General features: G+C 37.2%; 1 protein-coding gene across 4 annotated transcripts in view; it reads left to right on the top strand.

The window, feature by feature from the left end:
- Nucleotides 1-17,836, top strand: part of fez2b (fasciculation and elongation protein zeta 2b) — a 31,026-nt gene that overhangs the window by 2,746 nt on the left and 10,444 nt on the right. For 2 of the 4 annotated variants that reach the window (XM_088324583.1, XM_088324584.1), the window contains exons 2-9: nt 8,098-8,206; nt 9,345-9,461; nt 9,840-9,981; nt 12,053-12,180; nt 13,220-13,372; nt 13,494-13,574; nt 15,629-15,704; nt 15,776-15,841. In XM_088324583.1, coding sequence (XP_088180709.1) covers nt 8,098-8,206; nt 9,345-9,461; nt 9,840-9,981; nt 12,053-12,180; nt 13,220-13,372; nt 13,494-13,574; nt 15,629-15,704; nt 15,776-15,841 — 872 coding nt within the window. Of the gene's footprint in view, nt 1-8,097; nt 8,207-9,344; nt 9,462-9,839; nt 9,982-12,052; nt 12,181-13,219; nt 13,373-13,493; nt 13,575-15,628; nt 15,705-15,775; nt 15,842-17,766; nt 17,796-17,836 lie in introns of all 4 variants that reach the window. The other 2 variants (XM_088324585.1, XM_088324586.1) reach the window with 2 other exon arrangements.

Raw genomic sequence — 17,836 nt, 5'->3', positions numbered from 1 at the left:
TTGGGTCTCCTGTATTCTTATTCCAAATCTGGTCCCCTCCATTACAAACATTTCCACCACAGTGCACACCCATTGCTCCATGGCAGGGCAATCTTGTTTGTGCCATAATCTTGTTATTACTTTTTTTTGCTAGCTGTCAGACAGACAACTCACTCGCTCATTCACACCTAGGGACAATTTGGAACGGCCAATTAACCTGACATGCATGTTTTTTGAATGTGGGAAGAAACCGGAGTGCCCGGAGGAAACCCACGCAAGCACGAGGGTAACATGCAAACTCCACACAGGAAGGTTCGATCTCATGACCTCAGAACTGTGCCGCAGACGCACTAACCACTCATCCGCCGTGCTGCCCTATTTAGGTATTCCATATCCCAATATTTTCTTTAAAACAAACCATAATTTTCCCCAGTAATCTTGTATTCTTGGGCAAAGCCAAAATATATGCATGTGGTCAACGTTTACCTCTCAACATGTTACCCAGCATGGTTGTTGAACCTTGGAAAAACCTATCATAATTTTACTACATTCTTCCAGTAGAATTCCCTCAGACTCTGGGAGCTAGTGGATGTGCACTGTGTTTTAAAAATATTCCACCACTCATTATCTGTTATTTCCCTTTCCCATTTTATTTTAATAAAGAGTGAATAATGCCCACTACATGCCATCAAACATTTATACATATTGGAAATTGTTTTAAAAACTTAACCTTTATAGGCTTTTTTTTTTTTTTTAGTCCCCAGTTTTTTTTCTTTTGTGATCGTTGTCTTTTAATTGAAGGTAACGAAAATAGTCATTTTCCTGTAACCAAATTTCTTTTTCAAGTGTGGTTTACTTTAATGATTTTTTTTTAAGAGAAGCGGCTCTTCTCGCTCGGCTCACTAAAAGGAGCCGGCTCTTTCAGCCCCCAAACGGCTCTCCAGATTGTTTTTGTTGCCATTATCTATATATTACCAAACATTATGTAACATAATGCACAATATTTCCCTAAAAAGGGGAACATATAAAGCAAAAAAAAAAATGAAACAAAAGAAAAGAAAGTAAAAAAGGAAATCAGAAGAAAAATAGCAGTAAAAAGGAAAAAATAAGAGGAAATAAACAGAGGAAAAAGAAAAAATAAGTAACAAAAAAGAACTAGAGAACAAAAGAAGAAAATGGCTAGGAAAAAGGAATATAAAGCTAACGGAAAAAGAAACAAAAAGAAAGGGAAAAAGAAAAAAGTGGAAATAATCAAGGACCACGGGTTAAAAAAAAGTAAGGTTTTTTGTAGTTTTCTTTGATCGTTCTTGTATTATATTCAAATCATTTGCAACTTATGCAACTTAAATATAACAATCTTTTTAGGGTTAACTGGTAGTTAACCTAAATCTAAACGGCTGCTAATTTGACTTTTTGCACTACTGGCAGTTCTTTATAGCTTGCCACTCCTTGCACAATTGCTCTCTGCACTATTGTACTTACAGCGTTATTGTTACAGTGTTAATGTTACTGTTTACCTGACTTGTTAACCTGACTGCCCATTTTGCACATCTGGTTAGCTACTCCTCTTGCACTATCGGCACTATGGTAAAATACTATACGTAGCCATAATACAATACAACTTTTACTTATATCTGTACATTCAAGGAAACTGGGCGGGTCAGATGTATCGACATTTCGTTCTGTATACACGTGTACTAGAATGACAATAAAGTAGATCTGAATCTGATCTGAATCTGAATTTTTGCCAACATTGTACCTTCACTAAAAAGTGTAATTAATCATTTTTATATTGTGCAACCAATCTAATAAATCCACAAATCCTAGTAATGTGTAAAAATAAATAATTTTTTAAAAACGGAATTCTCATGTAATAGAAACAACTGACGTGTGTGGGCCATGCAACCTTTCCAATATTACGTTAGCCAATTCATTAAATTTGAATAACTAAGTAGTGTTGCCGGAAAGCAGGCAGAATATAACTTGATTTGATCTCCGGTTTTAGACATTGCCACACGCAGGATTGATGTTGCCCACTGATGTTCCAAGCGCTGTTCACCAACTTTGTGTGATTGCTCAGACCGGTCGGTGGAAGCTTAAAGGGAACATTAGTCCCATCCCATGTTTGTCTCACGCTCTTTAGACAGGCTCTTATCGCCTATACGTTGCTCTTACAGTGTCAATGCGAGATATAATCTCATGCATTACGAAACTTGAGCAAAAATAAATGGAAGTCAGCAAATTTTCTCTTTACAAAGCTGTTGGTGTTAGTCTAAGTTTGCTTCTGGGTGTACAGAGTCCTTTTGTCTGGCCAATATTGAATAAGTTTATAAAGCAATTACTAGCACTGGTAATGGTATATCCGATGAAAACATTAGTAGGCCATACCTATGTAATTTGTGCACTCGGGCGGCACGTCGGCGCAGTGGTTAGCGCGTGTGCGGCACAGTTCTGAGGTCATGAGATCAAATCGCCTATGTGGAGTTCGCATGTTCTCCCCATGCTTGCGTGGGTTTCCTCCAGGCACTCCGGTTTCCTTCCACATTCCAAAAACTTGCATGTGAGGTTAATTGGTCAAATTAAATTGTCCCTATGTGTGAATGAGCGAGTGAGTTGTCTGTGTCCCCTGCGACTGGCTGGCAACCAGTTCAGGGTGTCCCCTTTCCACTGTCCGAAATTGCTGGGATGGGCTCCAGCACCCCCGCGACCCTACTGAGGATAAGCGGTGCAGATAATGGATGGATGGATTTTCTTTGCTCCATGACATTGTGGCAATTGCTATTTTTTCATCAATTTTTCCGGTAGGGTTGCACTTAACGAAAAAACTTAACCTTTATAGGCTTTTTCAAAAATGTTTGACTAGTCCCCAGTTTTTTTTCTTTTGTGATCGTAGTCTTTTAATTGAAGGTAACCGAATTTCTTTTTCAAGTGTGGTTTACTATTTTAATAGTTGACTAGTCATCACCGATTATTGAAGTGATTTGTCAAATAAGCGAAAAATATTTTCGGGGAAAATTACATTTTGTGAAGTACTTTTAGTGGTCAACTGCAAAGTCTGTAACAAAAGTACGTAACAATTCTCAACATTTTGTCATTTCTAATGTTGACGTTTGTTCTTCCGACTACATGCATTTAATTTCACACACGGTTTTGAGGCACAGTCTTGCATAACGTTCAGTCTCCCTTTTATACCGAAAAATATGAGTAAAAGTATACAATGCCGGATTAGCTTGAATAGTAGTTGAATTTTACAGAGTCCTGGTTTGTCTTTAAGGTACTGGCATGCTACCCATAGTCTGCTTTATGAAAACTTCGCAAGTAGTTTTTTTATTTGCACAATCCAGGCTAAAATTTTTCCAAACTCTAAAAGTTTTGTTACCCGTACTTGTTACGTTACCGCTCGAGACAGGCGCAATACCGCGACTCCTAGGAAAGATTATAATCATGTAAGATGCCCCCCGCTATTGAAATAATGTGTCACTCGACAACAGTCTACAACTATTTCTATTATTGACTTCTGTCTACTAATCGATGCAGTCCTACTTTCCGCTGAGTTTTTCCAGGAGTATTAGTTAATTGCATATCATGCATATTTTAGGTAAACTACTATAAACCACGTAGCAGATTTTAGGTTAGTATTGGTGCCAAAATTTCAAATCTATTTTAAGAGCCACGGCAATTTCAAATGTCAGAAGAAATTTGACCTTGTTTCATGGACGGAATAACAATTAGAGGAGCAAAAAAAAGGGGGGAGTGAAATAATTGGACAGCAGCCCCAAAGTAACTCAGGGAGTCTTTTGCGCACGGATGCACTTTGGCAAGCGGAACGTGCTCTGCCACTCGATGAGTTCACTAACAAGGTTAAAAGTGAAAAATTGCGGACAGGAGACAATTTATGCATGCAGGACAAAAAGTATTCAAGAACCAATTACTGCCGCATTGCATTATAGAACATGTTATTTTTATTCTAAATGCGCTGAAAGCGAAACAATCTAGCGTATTCTGACAAGCATCCATCGCTTAAGGCACCACAAAAAAAGTCATTGCCCTACATAGAACACAACCGCCACACACTATTCGGTCCCACAACACTTTAGGGAGAAGCGTGGACATTACATAAACGAGCGCTGGGTTTTGGTGAGCATTCAAACACTGATATTGATGCGACACACAGACTTCTTGAACGTCAAATGAATTCACCACAGTCAATTTTATCTGTGTTGCAATTCCATGCGATTCCTTTTGTGGAAATATCCTTTTCCAATTTTAAGGGGATTCGTTGGTTAACTTTGTCAATTCACACATCCGACAGCGAGCGCTAAGCTACGCCTACCATAGAGACAGTATCTATCTATCACAAGTTGAGCAAAAATGGTGTACGTAATAAGAGCAAACAATTCTTAAGTTCTTTTCCGAACATGTTACTGTGAATGTAGGCCTCAAAACGGGGGTTGGCTGAATAGGTATTCATCTTGATGGCTGATTTCACATATAATAACAGTAATTAGTCTGGTAATTTCTAAGACTTTATACGAAAAGGTAACAACAGCCTGTCAATCATAGGTGATGCAAGATGTGGGTTCAGGGCGATTCTCTGAGAGGGGATTGGAGTTTTAAGCGATCTACATTACATGTATCTCAGACACATCGCCAAAACATTTTGATACAAAACACTGTACAAGCATATGGATCAGATTTGCATTGTTTGTGATACAAAGATGGACGATCTAAATCAGCTGCCGCGGGCTGTCGTCTGCCTTACGTTCTGATAGGCAGAAAACATCCGCTGTCTGATGTATAAATTAACCTGGGTTTGGTCTTCTTGTTCACAACTGTTGGGTCAACCAATTGAGTAAGAAAGATGGACAAATGTCAATACCTTATAATGGAGGGGCAAAAACTAATCAATTAATTGACAAACCTTTTTAGATGAATTATCAAACCAATGTACTATTTTGTTTATTTTTTTTAGATACCCTTTGGTTTCATTGTTATCGTAATCCTCAGAATCTTAGCTTCTAAATATCAATGTGTACAGATTTATTTTTGAATATATTTCATAGTAGAAAACCAATTATCTTTGCCATACATTGAAACCATTTTCTTATGCTAGTACAATCATTTATTGATCATGTTCTTCCCCAAAGGTACTTACTATTGCATTGGAAGGCCTACATTTGTAAGTGTTATTTTTCAACATTGATAGTTTTTGGAGTCGCTGCTGTCATGCACTTTCCGGACAAATTTTAAATATGTCACCTAGTGTTTACTATGTTTGTGTACTGTAATGCTAAATGTAATTCACCCTGGTCATCCTGAAAGGGGGATACCACTTGTGAGGTCCCTTCTCAGGGTTTCTCTTTTTCCTCACGCTGAGGTTTTGAGTTGTTCCTTGCCCGCATGTTGGTTTAAGATCAGGGGATGGTGTCATAGTAATCCTGTGCAGTCCTTTGAGACATCTTGTGATTAAGAGCTATACAAATAAATGTAACTTGACTTGACTTGAAAATGTTTCTATGGAGGAAGAAGATTTCTGTCCAACTTCAGCTTTTGGTTGTACTTTGAAAATATTGAACAACATCCTTTCCTAATTTTTGACCTGGTATGGGCCAAACCAGTAATTAAATTATCACGCTTTGTGTATTGTAAAATGATTTATTGAGCTAATTTTCTGTTCTTAAACACATTGATTAAAATCATGTGTTGATTATTCGTTTTGATAGTTGGTCAAAAATATAATCAGCGGATTTTCTAATAAAATAAACACTTGTTGCAACCCTATTTAAAAAGCAGGCATACAATTAAAAAAATAAAATGATGGACTAATGATTGATGCAGAAATAGGCAAAAAATGGTTCCTTCAAAGTTCTATTGAAAAAAAAAAAATTGTCACATTATGAAAAACTTAACTTTATTTCAACTAAGGTTTTGCAGAGATACATTGTCTGCTGTTAGTGTTTGCATGTCATAGTCAGAAAATCTGTATGCTCCCTTTAGATGAAAAGAGGCGGATAAAGGGGTTTGGGAAAAAAAAACTATCTTGACAGCCTCATTGTCAGGATTTGTAACCAAATAGAAAGAACTATGTGGAATAAAGTTGTCATTTTCAAAAAGAGGAATTTATGCAGCGTTTCTGGGAGTAGCTGCCCCACATTTTTCAAATTCTTTAAGGTTTTGAACGTGATATGGGCAAATCTGATCTTTACTATTTTGGGTCGTTGTTTTGAAAATGCTTTTGCTACGTCATCATCTGCTCGGCCATGATTCGTCATCTGTCAAATCTGTGTCAAATTATTTGTAAGGAGGCCACCCTGAGTTTGGGAACACATCCTGGAATAAAAGCAAACCACAACCATTCACATGATATCCCTCTAATTGAATTGAATTGAGTTAAGTGTGAACTTAACATTCATACCTTGTGGAAAAAGTAGCTATTCATAGTAAGTGGCTCACCACAATTAAGTTGTTAGTAACTAATTTCTTGTTAACCATTCTATCTAGCATTCTGCCATCTGTGATAAATACTATTTGGATCCCATAAACCAGGGGTCGGGAACCTTTTTGACTCAAAGAGCCATAAAAGCAAAAAATATTAATTTTATTTTGGGAAAGAGCCACACCATATATTATGAGACAAATTTACTAAATTGCTAAACCCGCGCCCCAGACAAAAGCTTAGTCTTCAGCACATTTATTTTTGATGATTTGATAAAAATTATGAAAAGAGAATAATGCCAGAGCCCCTGTCCCAAATTCAACAAACAGACCACTTTAAACTTGTCTCTTTCTTGCAATTACTCAAGATCGGTTAAACTCCTTTTGACCCTTTTTTTCATACATATTGGTTTCAAAACCAGATGCAAGCATTTATTTTGTAAAAACGTCACAACATTCTGAGAATAGGGAGCCTTATGTGCTTACCTTTGGCGAGAGATGGGAGGGAATGCTTGTACTTTTTGCATAGCTCCACCCATCCCTCCCACTCACCCAATCAAATGACTAAGTTCTCTTCCGGTGTTTTGGCGTATTTACAGTTCTGTGGATTCATCATAAAGTATCTGAACACTGAACACAGATTATATAGTGAACTTTTAAATAAAGGATTCTTTAGCGTTGTACAGCCAAAACGAGTTTTTTTTCCCCCTTTTTTTGTGTGACACCTTGACTGTAAATTGTAGTGAAAAACGTGCCCTATATATACTGCGAAGTGTTTCTTTGACATTTAGTTAGGTTTGGCTTTACGTGTACCTGAATAGGATAGACAATCCCGGCTTTAAACAAAATGGAGAAATTTTGCATGCAATCAAATTGGTCTCTGAGCCACAGATACTCATAGAAAGAGCCATATATGGCTCGCGAGCCATAGGTTCCCGACCCCTGCCATAAACCAACTTAAATACAACCAGCAAAATGATGACCAAATCAAAGTAATTCAATGCAACTAAATGTTTTACAGTATTCTGGTAGATTTAAGTCTCAGACATAGTGTACCATGCAGATTTTTTTTTCTGCCAAAAAATGACTCAATCTTTGGGCACGCATCATACACGAGTTTTTTTACAAACTTGTGACATGATTCCCATTGCATCCAACTGCAAACTTTAAGCTGAGAAAAAGTAAAAAACAATGCATACTGATTTTTCATTTGAAAAAATAGTGGTGCACGCTATCCATGAATACGCACTATACACTTATTAAAATGGTAATTTTATTGAGTTCAACATACTGTAATGGTCACATTTTAGTAACTTGGTATACTTCTTTGTTCTGAAATTTCTAGTGCATTTGATTCCAGTTCTAAGATTGTGAAACTGTTTTTTTTCCTCATTTGTTTTCACTAGTTGTTGAATCTTTTTGCCTACTTTTTATTCATAATTTTAGTAAATATTTGAAGTAATCAATATTATGAACAATATATCCACAAGTTAGGTACTTTTAAAAACATTCCAAATTTGCCATGAAACAATTTGTCTTCTTTTGTTGTTTCTGATATGCAATATTTATTGTATCGAATTAGTAACTTATTTTTCAATTAAGCATTTTTTTGTCCTCAAGCATTTCTTTTCTACGATTGAGTTTGACATTGTTTTAAACGTTTTTTCCTTCTTTTTTTTGCAGAGTTTGGAACACTTTAACAGACAACTATGGCAACGTGATGCCGGTGGACTGGAAAATGTCGCACACGCGTTCGCTTCACCTGCCCACCCTCAACCTCAACGAACGACAGGTACTGTCATGCAATAAAAACAACAATAAATTGATAAAAGACTGGATAAAATCACCTGGATTAAAAATACATTTCAAATTTCAATTACTCTAAACGCGGCAGCTAAAAATACTAGGAAATGCTTGCAATTGAATGGGTTTTCAAGGTCAGAAAACTGCTTGAAAATGCCTGAAATTTTTGCCATCACCATGTTTCTTTGCAGTCTTACTCTAGACCACGCAATAAATTAAGATTTTTTTTTTTTAAATTGCGTGAAAATGACGCTGACAGGCCTGCTCTGGTGGCTTGTCACGATTGCGTTGTCAAGTCTCACCGCCTCCTCATGGTCGCGCCCAATAGGACTGTTCTATTTAGAAAACCGGCACTTTTCGCTCGGCTCCCAAACAGTTCCTCAATTTTGTTTTTGTTTTTTATTGACATATTATCAATAATAATCAGACATTGGGCACCAAACTTTTAGTCATTGGTAATATCTTATGTTTTGCAGGGGATAATTGAAAAACGCATGAAATATAAATTTCACATATTCACAGATCTCCAATTGATTTATTTTGTAAAATACAAACCAATTTTAGCGTTTTACACACTTACCAGATTTAAAGTCACCAATTCCCTAAAATGAAAATTTAAAATATTAACTCTTCAGTGCTATAAATTATAAAATGCCCCCGACCCCTAACCCCCCCCCCTACTTTACAATTTCATTTTTACCAATTTAGACGCCGCTCCTCTGAAAAATACGCAAAAAATAAATTGTTTTCCTTTTTGTCTTCCATATTGAACTCAATTATTACCCACCATAGAGTGTGATGTATTGAAGCTGGGCGTGCATTGTTGAACCAGAATGGCAGAATTAATGTCAGTTTGTAGCACCCCATTGACACAATAGGATCGTAGAATTAGCACAAAGTATGTGCTAGCAACCAGATAGCGACTTTATTTTAGTCCTCTTAGTCAACGGAGAAAAAAAACAACCTTCTTTTGATCAGTGCTGCATTACCTCCTTTAAAGGTACTGGAATAATTGGCCTTGAAAGTGCTTGAAAGGTGTATGAACCCTGTTTATAGTGATTCTTGTGTAATAGATCAATTTCTCATCTATGATCATTCTTTTAATGCGGGAATTCATCCATGGACAGAAGCTAGACAACCAGTCTTTAGATATTTCGGATGACGAGGAACTGAGGGAGCAAATGGACATGCACTCCATCATCGTTTCCTGCATCAACGATGAGCCGCTCTTCACTGCCGAACAGGTGACAGCTCAACCCATCAACAGAAGTTAGGAAATGGTTGATATGTTTTAAAAGAGAAAAGGAAAACATAACTTGTGATTCTATAACGTAAAATTCTGTTGAATACTTTTAAAGGTTTAACAGTCGTTTAATAAATTTCTTTATCCATTTTTTGATGCATTATGAAATCATCTCAAGTCTTTATTTAATTGATTTAAGTGAAAACCATTTAAGATATTCTTACTTTTTTACACACTTTTACAAACTTTGAATATGTCAATGAATTATTTTAATCATGGCTGGACATATTCAAAGTTTGTCTTGCTGAGAAAAAGTCAAACAAATAAATAGTTTCAAATAGCATCCTCATTTTTAGATATGGATGCTCTTGTCTCCCAGGTGATCGAGGAGATCGAAGAGATGATGCAAGAATCTCCGGACCCCGATGACGACGAGAGCCCTTCCCATTCCGATCTGTCCATGCTCTCGCAGGACCTTCACGGCCTCAAATGCTCCAGCTTGGACACAAGCGTTGAAGACCGTGAGTGTCGCGCGCGCTTTAAAAACAAACCAACTGAAAACCGGCACGTGAGCTGTACTTTCACTTGGCTGCTCTTTCGGCAATTCTCCAGCACGGCCTAATGAGGTGTGAGAGGTCGCTACAAGAGGCATCTAGCGATGTACTCGCGCATCTACGCCGCTTATGTAATGTGTTCTAAATACAAACAGACAGCATGTTATGTAATGTGAAGCATATACATTTGGTTGAAGAAACACGCTTTCTGCTCTAGTGAGTGTTTCACACTCCCAGGGCTTGAAACTAATCATGCCTGATCAGGGTTGGGTAGGGTTACTTTAACTTGATTACTTTTAATTACTTTTGGATTACTCCAATACCAAATATACTACTAAAAGACAAAATAAACTAAATATGAATAAAATTATGACTCACAACTCGTGGTAAGCTTTCTCTCCTGGCTTTGATCTCTTTGATTTCCGGCAAAACTAACATAAAATGTGACGGAAACAAAATGAAAATAAATCCAAACAGCTTGCCAACATCATTTTTGCCGTTCCATGTATTTCGTTACTCCCTAAGCCTGCACAAAATTTAGTAATTTTATTCACATTTAGTTTCTTTTGTCTTTTATTAGCATATTTGGTATTGGAGTAATCAAAAAGTAATTGAAAGTAATCAAGTTGAAATAACCCTACCCAACCCTGTGCCTGATGATGACCTCAATGCTCAGACATTTTGTTCTTCTCAACTGAACATGTACGCAATGCGGTTTTATTTATTTATTTTAATTTGTTTTTTAACTTCAAGGTGGTTTAAGAAGGGCATAGCCACCCATGCTGTTTCCTCATGCTTTTCCCTCGCCTGATCTCTTCTTCCTATTAAGTCTATCAGTGCCTCCCGATTCTGAATGAAAGGGACGACATCTCATTTCTTTCTGATTTAGTTTGTTTTATTGCCTTTTATGCCCATAATAATGGATCCCAAGAAATTTAATGATAAGGGGAAGGAACATTGGAAAGAAGTGACAACGACGATCGAGTCGAAGAAGGTAATAATTTAAAAGTAAGAATGGTGTACGAGTGTCTATTAAAGCATTATTAAAATGTACAGTAGGTTTTAAATTTTTTAATCTTTTTTACCGCTATCCATCCATTATCTGCACCACTTATCCTCAGTAGGGCCGCAGGGGTGCTGGAGCCCTTCCAGGCTATCATCGGGCAGTGGGCAGGGGACACCCTGAACTGGTTGCCAGCCAGTCGCAGGGCACAGAGAGATGGACAACTCACTCATTCATTCACACCTAGGGACAATTTCGACCGGCCAATTACCCTGACATGCATGTTTTGGGATTTTGGGTGGAAACTGGAGTGCCCAGAGGAAACCCACGCACACACAGGGAGAATATGCAAACTCCGCACAGAAAGTTTGATCAATGCCAAACATGAAGATCTTTTTCCCATCGTGAAAAAATGTGTTTAGTAAAGGTCCCTCATCTAGATCATCCATGATTATAATATGCAAGGTAGATTATTAATGTAGTCTGAATGATAAAGCATAATACTGAAAAACAAAGCTTAAAATTTGAAGTTGACATTCTTAGAACAAAATGTCTGGATCAGGCTCCAGAGCCAGAAAACCCATGCAAGCACGGGGAGAACATGCAAACTCCAACCAGGAAGGTTCGAATCTCATGACCTAAGAACTCTGCCGCACACACACTAACCACTGCGCCGTCGTGCTGCCCACATTATATCAGTAGATACTTCAAATTAAACCACCCATTATTTTTCCTTCTGGCTCGGCCCCGCTGCAAAATCTTTGAACACAGTGCTGCCCAAAAGTCAAATAGTTTGCCCACCTTTGCTCTTATGTAAAATAAATGTAAAATTATTGACCTATGAGTATTAAGGAAATGCACATGTATATGATAGTTCTTGTAATTTTGCTTATTTTTTAAGTCAATATGTTTAAAAGGTTTTTTTGGTAAATATAATACACTGTACCTTTAAAAGAAAGCACTTGATGTGAGATGACTTAAGATTTTCCAACTGCTCTTCAATTGAATTTCACAATAAAAAAAAAAATTCTTCAGGGTTGCGTCAACTTTCCATGTCGGAACTGAGCGAGACGCTGGAGGAGGTGGAGACCGCAATCCGCAGCTACAGTGAGGAGCTCATCCAAGCGCTTGCTCTGCGTGACGAGCTGGAATATGAGAAGGAGGTGAGGGACGACTTGCAACTATACTATATACATTTCAATAGTAAACTAGTTACCGGCTATACGATTCGTTGAACATTATATAATTTTTCAATTTTTATTAAATTCAGAATGAAGGTGATTTAAAGATGTGGAAAATGAAAACAGAATGATGCAATAAAAGCAATAAAAAATACACCTTGAACCTACTGCTGGTTTGTAAAAAAACTACATACAAATGCACTAAAATGCATCTAAAACTAGGCGCAGTGCTCAGTCAGTAGACATAAATACATAAGTAAACCTTTTTTTTTTATTATTATTATTTTTTTAGGGACAGGCAGATAAATTCTAAATTCAAATAATGTAAAAAAATGTCATCGCTGTAAACCAAAAACCGGCTCATAAGCGGCAGTAGAACTGTAAATAAAACAAATATGTGCATTTTGTGATGTTTATTCAGTGGTCCACTGCAAATACTGTAACGAAAATACTTAATGAGTCTTAACAATTTGAAATCAAACGGTTTCAACAACTAATGTTTGTCATTTTAACAGCTGGCCTTTGGTCTTCAAACTGTATGTATTTAATTTAGAATCTGTGTGTCAGGCACAGTCTGGCATAACGATCAACTTTTCTGGTTTTGCAAAATACACAAGTATACAATGTACGATGCATCTCATCTAAGACTTATTGCCTTGAATCTTAGCGAGGCAAGTCAGACTCCATTTTATTCGACTGTCCTATGTGATCTTTAAATGTTCATGCGCCACTGATCTATCGGCATGATACGAATGGTGTGCTTTGTCAACTTTGAAATTAGTCCTTTTTATTGGCCATATCCAGGCTTAAATGCTCCCAAAATGTTGACACCGCCTCCTATTGCCCATTTGTGATTCACGACAAAATAATATTCACTTTGTTGGAGAAATGCCTGGCAGCAAATGACTATTTCTATATAGATTTTAATCGACAACGTCAACTAATCATTGCAGCCGTGGACTCGATTTGATTCTGGGCCGCAACATGGCCCTGCTGATGTTTTCCTTGATTCCGGCTTAAGGTGAAGAACAGCTTCATCTCACTGCTCATCGACGTGCAGAACAGGCAGAAGGAACATCGCGAGCTGCTGCGCAAGAAAAAGAAAATCCGAAGCTCCGTTGCCGCCACGGGGCCAAATGGACAGCGGACGTCCAGTTCGCACATTCCGGGCACGGTAAGTTAACGTGGATGACAGACTGGAGATGATCGGCAATGGGAGAGGCCCGGCAAGGATATTTGCCGTCCTTCCTTATTTGCATTTTCTTCCTTTGCTTCCTTCCTTCAAATGCTTTTAGCGCCTCACTCTGGAGGGATTCTCCAATGTCATACAAAATGGCATCCGTCACACTTTTGGTACCACAGAAGGGCACAAACAGGTGGCCCCCTTGTTTCAATCTTTTTTTCCTCTTTTCCAAGCATGCTTCTTTTTCTTTTTAAACAGTTGGACTATGCTGCTGTCATTTTTCTTTTCAACAAAACCGACTCACTCATTTTTTGGTCCTTTGTCTAATTTGTTTTTTGTATCCTTAATGGCACTTCATCAAGATTAATGCATGTCAAGTGTGTTTGGAATCTTTGGTCGTCTTTTATTGCAATAGCTTTCTCCGCAATATGCTTGACCAAAAAATACTGTATGATTTAATTTAATGATGCACATACAATAATTGCACTGCACCATGTCTAGCTAAAAAAATTAAATGATATACATACAACATCTCCCACGTAATAATTTCATGTTTACAATAATTTTGCACAGTTTATATCAGGGGTCACTAACATTCTTTAAGGTAAGGGATACTCTTTGTTGCTGACTAGTGAAAGTGAAAGAGCTACCAACTTTCTATGCATTTCTTAAAAAACAAAAAACAAAAAAAACCTTATCATTCAAAACTTATCCTCGGGTTTCTCATTTAGCCCACGGGCACATTTTTGAGACCCATGGTTAAAGGATATTTTCATATATTTTTTAGTTATCTTGGGTATTAGTTTCACTTTTTAAAATATAATGAAATGAGCAACGTTTTCTGCCATTTGCCATATAATCCATCCATCCATTATCTGCACCGCTTATCCTCAGTAGGGTCACGGGGGTGCTGGAGCCCATCTCAGCATTCTTCAGGCAGTAGGCAGGGGACACCCTGAACTGGTTCAATTTACCATTTACTTATTTGAAATGTATAATATTTCTCATTTTAGTAGTAATAAAATGTAAAAATACAATTTATTTTTAGTAGAGAACCGAGTTAAAAATATAAAATAAACCTAATTCCCAACACTTTTTTTCCGGGAGGCATAATTTTCTTTTTACAGGAAGTAAAAATCAACAACGTATATTTCACTGTACTCAGGGTTTGTTTGTGTCCTTGAAATCCTTTACAATGCTTAAATTTTGATGTTGTGTTTTCAAGATTTGAGAAGTGCTTGACATTTAAGTGAAGTGCTTGTATATGCTTGAAATTGTTGCCATGTTTCCAAGATTAAGTGTTTTTCTAGGGTTTGAAGCTATGGTTTGGGCTTCAAATAAGGGCTTCAAACCGATTTTAGGGTTATGAAATAAGAATGGACTGAGTGTTCTGGTAAGAAACCTTATTAGGATATTAAGCTGAATTTAGGGTTTTGAAATGGGGTTTGAGCTAGGGATTACAGCCAGAGCTAGGTGTAGGATTAGGGTTCAGAAATAGGGTTTGAGCTTCATGTTCTAAACTGAATGTAAGGTTAGGAGCCAGGGTTTAGGCTGCTTGTTAGGTCTGACACTGATTTTAGGGTTCCTAAAAAAAGGTTGAGGTTAGAGTTTTGGGTTTGAAATCAAGGTTTAGGCTCCCGTTCTTTTGATCAACGCTCCATTTCTTCCTTTAATGGAAAATTGGCTTTTAAAGTCCGATTAAAAAGTGCTTGAATTTGGCCATTGAAAAGGTGTAAGAATCCTGTATTTTTAAAACGAGATTAAATTATAATAGATTAAAGAACATAATTTATAATGTATGGAAATGTAATAAATCGTTATGATATAATGCACTGTTAAGGTAAAAGTATAGGCGATTAACCAAATTTGTTTTATTTTAAAAGGAGGCCATAACATAGTAAAATAAAATCATACTTATTGTTTTCTGTTTGGATAAAGTCAAATAAAAAAAGTAATTCTTAACTCTCATTTTAACTGCTATCTCTAAATGGAAGATTTTTGGGGCTAGCAGTTTAGCTCATCTACTAAATAAAACTTTCCCCTTTGATGAAATTGCATTCTGAGATATTCTCCCCAATCCTTATTATCCACTCAAAAGAGGTACTGACCCTTAAATCCACAACATTATTCATTGATTCCGAACACAGCACTAGAGCCGTTGAAGTCAGTGGCCTGCTTTGTGTGATAACAAGCTCATATTTTCATATGTTTAAATATATATGTATTATTTTTTCACCCCTACTTCAGTACCTGACCACTGTCATCCCCTATGAGAAAAAAATGGGCTCCCCTGCAGTGGAAGACCTCCAGATCCTTACTAAGAGTGAGTGCAGCTTTGATTTTTTTTTAACAACCTATTTTTTTTTATAATTCACGTCATGCTTTCTGCATCAGTCCTTCATGCAATGAGGGACGACAGCGAGAAGGTTCCAGCGCTGCTCACGGATTACATCCTCAAAGGTATGCACATGATTTAATCCGGTTCTTCAAATTGAAAATGAAATGAAAATGATCTGCATTTATATTGCGCTTTTTAAGTCAATGACTTCCCAAAGTGCTTTACAATGTGCTCCACATTTCCCAATAGCGACCTTGCAGCCATGTAAGGCACTAACCTGCTTATTGGGGGTATTAGGGGTTCAGTGTCTTACACTTCGACATGTAACACGGACAAGCCGGGATTCGAACTGGGATCCCTTGATCCCAAGACGAGCGCTCTACCTCCTGAGCTACTGCCGCCCCAAAGCAATTTTAGGAAAGTCTCCGACAGAAATTTAAAGCAAGGGTTTTGTGGCTGAGCCGCCTTTTAAAAATTCAAAGATAGAGATGTGTTTTGAATGGAGGAAAATATACATGCAAATATATTTACTTTTAATATGTTCCCTCTAATTTTGTAATGTTGAGAATTACCTCCGTTACTTTGATGACTGGCTAAAGAAGTCAAGATAAATTGTGCAAAGGTTGATTGACAAATGTCCATCTTAAATGGATAAATTTTTGCACAAAATACAGCATTTTCCATTTTTTTTTTAGTAATTTTACAAAACAAACTTCCATCCATTTATAGACAAATTCTAAAAAATTAATCAATTAGAAATAATTATAAAGAATAACATTTAACAAATATTTCTTGGGGCAGCACGGCGGCGCAGTGGTTAGCGCTTGTGCGGCACAGTTCATGTCATGGGAACCTGTTGTGGGTTCAAATCCAGCTCCAGACTTCCTGTGCGGAGTTTGTATGTTCTCCCCGTGCTTGCGTGGGTTTCCTCCGGGCACTCCGGTTTCCTCCCACGTTCCAAAAACATGCATTTCAGGTGAATTGGCCGGTCCAAATTGTCCCTAGGTGTGAATGAGCGAATGAGTTGTCTGTCCCTGTGTGCCCTGCGATTGGCTGGCAACCAGTTCAGGGTGTCCCCTGCCCACTGCCCGGAGATGGCTGGGATGGGCTCCAGCCCCCCCGCGACCCTGATGAGGATAAGCGGTACGGCTGATGAGATGAGATGAAATATTTGTTGTTGATAGTGTCATTAAAAGAAAATACTGGGGAAAATATTGTAACAAATAATTCTAAAAAACAAATCTATACAGTCCTAATGTAATTAATAATTACTTTTAAGACAAACCTCTGATGGTGTCAGTAAAAAAGAATGTTTTGGAAAACTTTGTTACAAATGTCTTAAAGGGACAATGTGTATTATTTAGCTCCCCTAATGGAGGAAAAATAAATGAATTTGTGGAAAAAAAACAATATTGATTTGAATAATAACAAAAATTCATGAAATAGCCTCCAAACATGCATTTAAAAAATGTCTTATAGGTTAAGATTTTTATTTTTTCACATAATAAGAGCCTCAGGTAGAGGGAGCTGGCATAATTTTTGGCATCTTGTGGTCAAATCAAACACGGTCCCTTTAAATTGTATCTCGTTTCACCTAATATTAATTTAGTTCCAAAATTGAATATTTTTAATTTTTTCTTGTTATTGGATTAGTTGGGAAGTGTCCAATTACCTCAAAAGCCAATGTTTTTTAATTTAAGAGTTCTGCTCCAGTCTTCTGGGTGGCAGTATTGCTCAAAGTTGGCATTTTTATCTAATCAACAATTTTGCTATGATATTAATACACATACCAATCGTAAGATTAGAAAAAAATGAGTACAGCGGAATTCGTTATTATTGAGCAAATTAATTATTTGTTGACAATATGCAGTGATTAATTGTGCCTCGAAAAATGACGAGTTTGATGCATTTTACCCATTTTTTTGCATGCCAGTGAAATAACTTAAAATGAATTATTTATTTGTTTTTTTTTTTCGGGCGCTTTTTCCTCTCTTTGACTGTCCCTTCCTTTTGTCTCACCCGTGCCGCCGATTTTCGCTTTGGCCAGCTCTGGTATGAACATTTCTGGACGCCGAGGTTTGTAAAGGATGCTGAATCGTCACCTTCTTCACTCGCTT

The sequence above is a fragment of the Urocampus carinirostris genome, chromosome 20, assembly GCF_059441175.1.
Source record: "Urocampus carinirostris isolate Australia breed hairy pipefish chromosome 20, RoL_Ucar_1.0, whole genome shotgun sequence".
Classification (NCBI taxonomy): domain Eukaryota; kingdom Metazoa; phylum Chordata; class Actinopteri; order Syngnathiformes; family Syngnathidae; genus Urocampus; species Urocampus carinirostris.
Note: the sequence above shows the minus strand (reverse complement) of the source record. Positions and strands in the feature narration are given on the sequence as shown.